At 39.7% G+C, this 10,068-nt stretch overlaps 1 protein-coding gene across 1 annotated transcript in view; it reads right to left on the bottom strand.

Moving 5' to 3' along the window:
• LOC108721232 (uncharacterized) overlaps positions 1-10,068 on the bottom strand; it is a 335,056-nt gene that overhangs the window by 95,699 nt on the left and 229,289 nt on the right. Inside the window, exon 5 of the mRNA XM_018445654.1 lies at positions 6,201-6,310. Within this exon, the coding sequence (XP_018301156.1) occupies positions 6,201-6,310 (110 nt within the window). The remainder of the gene's footprint in view (positions 1-6,200; positions 6,311-10,068) is intronic.

Genomic DNA, 10,068 nt, shown 5'->3' with positions numbered 1-10,068 from the left:
ATATTTCATGTAATGCGTTTATTGCATTTAGTGCACTGAATTCAATCTGCGCACTTTGTATACTTTGAGCATAAATCCCGCCCGCTAAAAATGCCCAAATAGGTGGGATATACAAAACAATCAACTAAACAAAGAATACGAAAGCACTTGTATCTTGCTATACATCATGCTTTACTATTCTTCTACACGTATGTATCACGAAATAACCACTAAGTCTTTTACACGTAAACCCTACAGTAATCATTTTATGTATATTATAATTTATGATAACGCTACTTATTACAGTGATAAATCGATTCAACTCACAATAATTTTATTAATATTAACAGTAAGAAGCTGAAATCATAACACGGTACTAATATAACATAAAGGCATGTAACAGAGTAGTTGCGGAAAAATTACCTCCATTCCTTCTATTTTTTGATTTCTGCGGCATAAATCTCAGCGCGGCGTATTTGCCGGAGTTACCCTATATATGTATATATATATATATATATATATATGTAAAATACATGTATTGTAATTTACATATTGCATGTAATTGTGATTCAACCATGAATATTAATATTTAACGAAAAGAAGAAAAGAAGATGAAGAAAGAAAGATTACTTCATTACTTGAACGCTCACTAAAATGAATAGCCACGCGGCTCGTGAGTAAAATACGTCTGTGGTTTCATTCGGTTAACGTTTGTTCCGGCTAACCACGTTCGCGTTCCGTGCCGAGTTTTCTTTTAACAGGGGCTGGAAGCGGTAGCGTAACCTCGACGGGGCGAGGCCGTTGGGCGAATGCAATTTGTCGCTTCCGGGCAGGCGAATCTTTTAAAGAAGTGCATCTTATTACCAGCAACCGTTAAGGAGACGAGAAACTCGCGCTTCCGTAAATAATGAGGAAGGCAGCTTTCGCGAGAAGGAAAGACTCGGTGTGCCGTCGTTGCTGCTGATGTTGCAAAGAGACAAAGGCTCGCCGCCATGATGGCGCAGGAGAATATTATTCTCGTTTGAGGGTCGAGGATGGCCAAGTAATGTACGGACTATGTTGCTAGGGAAAAGGACGATGAATGGAATGCAGGAAATCGCGTTACCGTTTGGGATTTCCATTGTGTCACGAAAGACGACCGCACCGAGTCGTTCGTTTGCCAGCAACTTCTTCTCACGAAAGGCAGACATAACTAGGCTAGTGTAAGCCGAATATTTTTCTTGAAAATAACTTCTAAGCATTTATCAAAAAAATAAAGAGTTATAACCAGATCACAAATAGTTAGACGTAAAATATCATCATCAGAGAGAGAAAGAAAAAAAAAGAAAGACATACAATAAATTAATGTATCGACATTTATAAATAATTGAAATGTATCAAGAAAATATATAATATTTTCTAAAATTTTATTGTTTGCAAGCAAGAAAGAGAGAGAAAGATTGTCAATTTCTTTAAAAAGAAACTGAAATTATCGAGTTTTTATCTGTAAAATATGAAATTTCTTAAATCAACAAATTAAAAATAAATTCGAACTTGTGCTTTTATACCAAATGACATAATTAATACATTTCTAATATATTCAAAGTGAATGATAATAATTTCTTCGCACGAGTTCACGATACGCACAGTAGTAACAAATAGTTTTCATCAGACATGAAACGAAGCCCTAGTCCCTTTGTCGCAACTAAAGATGTACGGAATGTAACGGAATGGTAAAGAGCAGGATCGACAACAAGAGCAACGGACTGGGGTAGAAACTACGACGTAATGGGGTGAAGCTGCACGTAGATCTACCAACAACTTGGGTTGAAGTCGGCTTAATTAACAGCTCGTGTCACCGCGAATGTTGGGAGTACATAGGTATCCAGAATAACGGTCACGTATGTCAGTATAGTACATGCACATGTGTTTGCACGAATTTGGGGATTATACGTTGGCCCGTTTTCTCGAAGTCTCTCAACCAAAAATGCAATATCCGTGACAATCAGATTGTAAGATCATTTCGTAGCGATGTTGTGGAAAGATAACAAGATGAAAGGATAAAAAGCTAGAGAACCTAACTAAACGATAGTGTTAAATCGGAAAGAAGAACAGTGATTTCAATCAACGCGAGGATGATAAAGAAGTCATTTAATCTTGTCCGGATTAATCAGATAATGTCGTATAATATCCCACGCGTGTACGCGTTTTTAGATTATAGTGTATCACTCATTCCATTTACATTTTTCAGAAAAAAAAAGTCCATTGGCTTATTAAAATTAGCGTGGAAGTTTTCTGACTTTCTATGATGTGTGTATTGCCTGGTCTGATTAATTAATGATTTAATGTACAGTTGACGAAGCGAAAAATCGATCGATCGCCGAGTTTATCAGCGATTCCATCATCCTCGTGAAACCATCGTTTTTACATTTACACGAGTGCGGATTAAATAATTGCAACAACAATAGCTCCCCCGATGATATACATAGCTGCAGTAGAAAATTAAATTCTCATATAAAACTTAACAAGACTTCGGTTTTATTAAATCGATGTAAACGCGTTCACATTTGCCGCAAATTATTTTCAGCATAAAACGCTACACAAGCAGAACGATTAATAATCACATGCATTATTCTTCTCCATCCCGCAGATTTTCAAACTTTCAGTATCATCATATTCGCAATCTGCCGTGTCGTTATACAAGGTATAAAACGCTCGACGCGTTGCGTTTGAATTATTAATTAGCACGCACCGATGCTGCGTCCAGTGTTAGAGATGATGGCATCTATGAGAGAGACCGGGCTACGCCACGCAACGGGGCTCTAAATGGAAATCGTTGATGCATTGCGAGCGATCATAAGGGTGCATTAAAAAACTTTATCTCGCGTCGCGCGACATTAATCGACCGTCTCGCGCATAATGCCGTGCGCGATAATTGGCGCATAAATTATGGCGGTACAGAGCCCGCCGTGACGAGGAAAATTCCACGGGCGTCCTGTAATGAATAACGATCAATTTCCGGCGAGACAGCCGAGCGTCACGTTGGACGCTGCTGCAAAGGTCGCTAGCTTTCCTCTCTCTCTCTCTCTCTCTCTCTCTCTCTCTCTCTCGCTGTTTCCCTTCTTTGCTTCCTCTCTCTTTCTCTCTCATTCGAGCACCACCCCCTTTGGATCGCGGCGATATCCGAGAGCCATAATCGAGCCAAGGCGGACGGGCTTAATTCGTCGCTAACTCGATACATCGACAAGGCTTGTCAACAAGTCAGGCGAACCATCATTTAATTACGTAACAAGGCACACCAGGATGAGGGGCTGATCGGGTATACGCGGGAGAAAGAGAAGAGACGAAACGACGAGAGAGTACTGGTCAAAGGGGACGAAAAAGGAAGTGGCAGAGATGAAGGAGAACGAGTAGCAAGGATGAAAGAGCAAGAAGCGCATTCGACAAGGAGGGATGCTACGTGGAAAGGAGAGAGTATAATGTATGATCCTTTACAGAAGAAAACAGGGACGAAGGAGATAGAAACGAAAGATCAGTCGCAAGACAGCGGATTTGTAGAAGGAGAGTTTCCCTCCCTTAAACAGTACGACGCGTATTCTCATCACGAGTCTAAAGACGGTTGTATAATTCTCATCTCACTGAGATTAAATATACCAAGTAAATAAGATTTCAGAATCGAGCCAACATATCTGACTACTAAACTTGCAACGAGAATACAAATCTACAGACTCAAGGAGAAAAGTGGTTTTCTTCAGTTAAAAGCTCGGAGGGTAGGTAGACCGCGCGATGTACGACGGGAGAGGAAAGCAGATCAATCAGCGAAGGTGGTGGGTTCTGAAAGGGTTAGCTCCCAAATACCACCACGAGGCACGCCTAAATCGGTCGAATGTACCGACGACAAACGGGGAATGCGCGGGGGAGTATCGCGTTCGTGTGTTACATCACGGGGTGTCGTCGTGTTTGCTCTGCCTGCTCGAGGCTCGCGTCGGCGTCGCCTGAATATTCAACAGCCTTTCCACACACGGCACACGGCCACGATTCCGTGCTTGCACGCGCGCGAGCGTGTACCGCGTGTATAAACAGCTCCGACAACCGCCTGGCACTTTAGCGCCGAGACCGTTGCGTCTTAATGTGGGTCACGAGAGGGCTGGGCTCGGAAGAAGGAAATTGAGCCATGCTGAAAATCAAGGCTAGCGCTGCCATTTCGCGCTGTCGTCACGTTGAAATAAATTGCAGTCACGTCATCGTCAGTTCGGAATCGGCCGATTAAAGTTCATTTCCATTTTACATGTATAATGTAGAAAGACCTGTGCGATATGTGCGGAAATCATGTAGAATAGAAGATGATATATGAATCAATGAAATCCTTTTTTGTATTTTTAATCTAAGTTGACGAAAAAAAAGGACGAGGAAAAAGCACATTTCTAATTTCTTCTATTTTACTAATTCAAATTAACACTGCATGAATCCGAAAGAATAAAAAAATATTAAATGACGATTCGCGAATGAAAGAGAATGCTATAACAGTAATAATAAACTCAGAATGTGCTTCATGCTTAGCGCCAGAGCCTGCATTTAATTTGTCGTGCTTCAAGTTGAAATGGGAAATAGCTATATCATAAAAAAAGTTGTCTGAAAGCAACACGGATGTACGCGGGTCCGTGATAAAACGGACTCGAAGGGCCGTCGTAAAAATGCCGCGTGCGTACGAAAACTCGTCCGGATTGCGCGTCACGGATGCGAAAGCGCATCCCCGCATGTCGTGGCTTTCCGCAACAAGCGCGCCGGCGCGGAGCGGAAAGTGGGTCAGCATCGTTAGCGTTCGATGGCGCCATTTCGACTCGTTCCGGCTGCGGGCGAAAGGGACGGAAAGGGGCAGACACACAGGGGTAGAATGGGGCGGGTTAGCACGAATTTTGTGGCCTCGCGCTACGGTTTTCGAGCACACCCCCGTGGTCATCGATCGTGGTCGTCTAACTCGATCGGTCGCTAACGAACCGTCTCCTCGTTCTTCCCCGTGAAAATGCTCTTTGTCGCTGCGTGCTCTCGAAAGGAAACTAACTGTTAAAATGGAGCACAGCGGGGAAAAACGTCAGAGAATCGTTAAACAAAACAGTTCGTGGTCTGTATAGTGCATCGCGAAATTGTATAACAGATATCGAAAAATAGACTATAAAAAGTAGTTATACAATTTCGCGATGCACGAGTAATTAAAGAACTGCGCAATTATCAGTTTGAACCGCGGACCAACTTTCGATTTGCGCACGTAGTCAAGTACTTTATTTCAGCAAACTTTAAATCGATTGACAGAGACAATTATCTAATGTCAGTTTACGTATTACGTTACAATTCGCGGTACATTTTTGTTATTTCCGCAAGTGATTTCAGATTTAATTAAAACATACTGGTAAAAAAAACGCGTTTGTCAAGGACGTAGCTACATTATGCATACACGTAATTTAAATAAGCTATGCGTATATATGTACATAAGAGAATATTCAAAAATAATGCTCCCGACACATGCCAGTATAATTAAGACTATCTGAGTAATTTTATTAAGGTAAAATGAGGGTCCGCATGCATGATAATTATTGACAATGAAATGTAATTTTTTTTCTACTGAGTAAGAGACAGCTCATTTAGAATAAAAAATAGCGAGTAGCATCACAACTCTGTGAATTTAAAGTTATTGTTAAGCAAATAATTGTTAAACAAATTTCATTACGTAAAAATATTTTATCGAAGGATGCACGGCTACTATAAAGCGCGATTGACGTCACGGCAGCTAAATATTCTGATTGATAGTAGTTGCATAAATATTCTTGATATGAGCAATCGTACTACTACTGCTGCGGAAGAGCCAATTTGAATGAAATTCGAATGACAATCCATCTCGCTCATCTGTTACAGATCACATAACAAATGCCAATATCATTCCATCAAAATTATTAATGTTCCTGCTTAACTAATAATATATATAGATTATAGCAAATAACATTAATTCTATTTATCGAAAAAATAAAAATTGAAAGGACAGATAAAACTGAATAATCCTACGATTTTAATAAATTTATTGCTATAAAAAGCTGTTGGATCATCTATAAGCTAGAAAAACTTCTTTATCGAATTAATTTATCAGCTTGATTTCATTATATTCTGGTTAGCTGTGAGACTCATGTTATTTGCAAGAATTTAATTTCTCTTCAAATAATTGATCTTCTCGCGTCTTTGTCTTCACTCACCTGACACTGCTGTGGTCCCTGCCTGTTCGGCGAGGAGGCCTTCAGTCTCGATTTCTTCACTCCCAGCTTCCCAGGATCACCGCCACCGGCCCTCGATTCCTCGCTGCTACCTGAAATCACAGATATAGAACCCGTTAAATTGCCGTAACGCCTCGACGTTCGACGAATCGAAAGACAAATCGATGTTACTCGACTAGTTGCGAATTGCTGAAGAGCAAGAGTCGTTTCCTCTCTGACGCTAGACCGCTTCGGAGCAGTCTCTCCTCTATCGTCGAGGACTGACGACTTTTTGCAGCGACGACGCTTCAGGTTCGCTCGTCCCGCAACGTTTCTTCCGCGCCTCCGGACATCACCTCCTGTTTTCCTCCACGTCGTCATGAGAGACGCGAGGTAGCGTCTACAAGACTTCGACGTATGGAAGATTGATTGCCTACCATGTTCTTTTTGCGCGCGACCTGGGATATACTTAATGGTCGATTGGTCTGGTCGTCAACATCGATCGAGCACCGACTGTGTCGTGGAAGAGGTGGCTTCTCGCCAAGGATCACATGGGTTTCCTTAACGCGAAGCTTCCCTGTTTTGTTAAGGACTATTTTGGAATCAAACAACGTGTACACTCTTAAAAAAACCACAGTGTACATCAAAATCAATGATGTTAATACAATTTATGTTATAATAATGATTTATTTCTTTCCGCTTAGAATACTCAACAGAAGAATATTGACAGAAACTTTGAAGAATTTGTAATGAATTATAATGCATACAAATTTTTATATAATAAATACTGAAAATTGTAATCGAAAAATTAAATATGTATAACAATATATTAAGCTTACAAAATCAGAATATTCTCTAATCCGCTTACTGAATATTCTCTGATACGCTTATTGAATATATCAAATAGGAATTTCTATGTAATCGTTGTAATAGTGTTTCAATATTGATTAATATAACTATTAACGAAAAAATATTCCCTTTAATAACATTATGTAGTAATCGTTAATGTATCCATTAATAAATTGCACAGTAAAGTTTGCAATGTACAACAAAAATATGTAAAACAAAAAATAGAGATTATCTCTCAATTAGTCAACCGCTTGTTATTTAGTTACCTGAGTTAAATTAATTATTAATCAATGCATGATTGGAAAGTGTTTCCAACTAGCTCCCGATTAGAGAGAACAGCATCTCTACGGGTCGTCGTTACCGACGTGCAACATCTGCGATCATCGTTCTCCTCGCCGTGCCTTGCTTCCTTGTGAGGCAGCTAATTAATTATTGTTTCAGAGCTGCCGCTACCGCAGCGGTGCTAGAAACTCCCGGTGCACTATTTGCACAGCGCAGACTGAAGGAAAGATGGGCTCGCTTAGTACAAAATTATGACTCATACAGTTGCGCGAAAGATGAAGGTTGACGAGCAATTTTTCCTTGCGCAATTTTCGTACGTCATGGGAAATCAACCGGAAGTGCATCTAAACAGGCCCTTTCTCATGTGCAAATGATTATATTGCGCTATTTTTCACGTCGAAATAATTATGCGAAAGATCGCACGGTAATCAGTTAAAGTGCACGCATAAATTAAATTACACGTATAGTCATATCTCAAATTATAAAATTTATAAGGCGCATCCTTACAATTTTTTTATTTTAAATCTATAGTTCAAAATAAATTAACAACGAAGTTTGTTAACAGCTTCATTTATTAATAAATTATCAATATTTAATGATTTATTACGCTTCCCTTTTGCTTTATAACTTTTGCAATTTTTTTTGGTAAACTTTTCACTAGTTTTCTGTTAGTGAATTTCATTATTTGTCCTCCATAATAGCAATTTATCTTGTTTCGAAATGCGTTCTTAATGGGTTTTTCTTCAAGTAAATATTCAATCGAGTTGATGTCAGAACATTGTGAAAGCCAATCTATGACATTGAACCTATTTTTTGAAACAATGTCATATACATGACATTTATAAATATAATTACACAATAAATTGAAAAAAATATACACATGCATGTATCTCAACTAATTTCAAGAAATTATTAAAAAAAAAAGTAATTTTTTAGAGAGAAACACTAATCAATAAGGTGCTTAATAATTTTATGACTCTAATTTTATATTTTCTGTCGAGTCGAGTCTTTAGAAGAAAAATTGTAATAACACATCTTTTTTAAAAATAAGCCTCTCCTTTGCTTTTGTTGAAAATAAATGGATAAATAGATAGAAAAATCTATAAAAATAACGAAGTTACTTTAAAACGTATTTATACTTTGTGCAATATCATACCGATTATTGAACTTTTGCGGACAAACAGGATTTATCCATCCTACTGATAAAATGGTAGCTTTCCCGTTGGAAACCGGGCAGTTTGTATACACGGAACCCTTTACGTGGATGTTTCTCGCTCGTGAGTTTTACAGCATCGCGTCGTACTTCGAAAATCAGCAAACTGAGAGTAAACAAGTCTCTTTTCATCAACTTCGACGGACGATGCAGCCGTATTTACCGGAAACTCATATAGTCGCCGACTACGAGCGCAAACATCGAAGGTGCACGCTTGTACAGCGAACTTTGATAATTTTGTCTTCGAGCCTAATAGAAAAGGTGCGACGACGACGCTGCGTCGCGACGTCTAGGTTTCGTGTTCGGTGACCGTGTTCGCTCTTAATATATAGATCCTTCTCTTTCTCTTTTCTTCTCTCGCTTGGCGCGGCAATTTAATAAATCAACGTGCCTGTCTTCGATGGACCAGCAACACACACATACAGATTCGGCCGAGTTTGATAAACGGCGGCTTCTCTCACGGCCGAATAATTTGCCGATCTCGATACGCGAGGTTCATCCGAATTCGACTGCGATGCGGAATTTCAGGCTTCGCGACTGCGATTACGTTCGATAAATTCTTCATCGATTTCGTGGAGATCACGAGCGGAGCGAACGAGTGGTCCGTCGAATAAAGCGAGTGGAAGTTTGTTATCAGCAAAATCGCTCGTGCCCGTAGATAGCATCGCTCTAAATCATTGTAGCCGGGCCAGTCCGCGCTTTCTCTTTTATGTGGATTTTCTGCAACGTGGACTGCAACCACAATGCGATCAATCAAATCCGTCAGAAAATCGTGACTCACGCTCAACCGAGAATTGGCGTTCCATCAGAGCAGCGCGTTCACAATGGTATCAAAAGATTAGATTGAAATGGTAATATGACGCATGTTACGGCTACCAAAAAAAGTCTCGTGTAATAAAAAAAAAACTTCTGTAAAATAAATATTTTCATTATAAAATGGTGTGTGCGTTCTATATCAATTTTTCATCCCCCCCCCTCGGCACTAATCGCCGTTGCCAACTACGAATTTCCAACTGTTATTCAATTACGATGCTATATACAACAGTTAACCCAACGTATGCACGCTCATTGTGAACGCAAGGTGTGAGCCGCAACCTGGGATCCCACAGCATAGGGATGCGTTTGTAATTCCATTTACCACATAAGTGGATGGCGCAACGTGCAGATGGCATGCTTAATAAAGTGTACTTAACCGAGTCGAGGCTGAACCCTGCCTCGACCCGGCCTCGATTTCCCCCTCCCCCTCAGTAGTATTAGAACCTCCGAATATCTTAGAAGGTGGAGTGCATTTCGCCACGACAACTGTTCATAATTGCATCGCCAATTGTGATAGATGTATGTGCACGTTAGACGTTTCTTGTTCAAACCTAGTTACGTTACTATTCGAAATGAAATAGATATCCGTTCATTTTTCTTTCCTATAGAGTTATTCAATATCAGATATGTCATAATTTTGTAACGATTGATACTGTCATTAAAAAAAATATTTGGAATTTTTATGAATTATTAATAAAAATTAATAATGAA

This window comes from Mycetomoellerius zeteki, unplaced genomic scaffold (genome assembly GCF_001594055.1).
Source record: "Mycetomoellerius zeteki isolate Tzet28-1 unplaced genomic scaffold, Tzet1.0 scaffold164, whole genome shotgun sequence".
NCBI lineage: Eukaryota > Metazoa > Arthropoda > Insecta > Hymenoptera > Formicidae > Mycetomoellerius > Mycetomoellerius zeteki.
The sequence above is the reverse complement of the archived record's forward strand: the minus strand, read 5'-3'. Positions and strand labels throughout refer to the sequence as shown.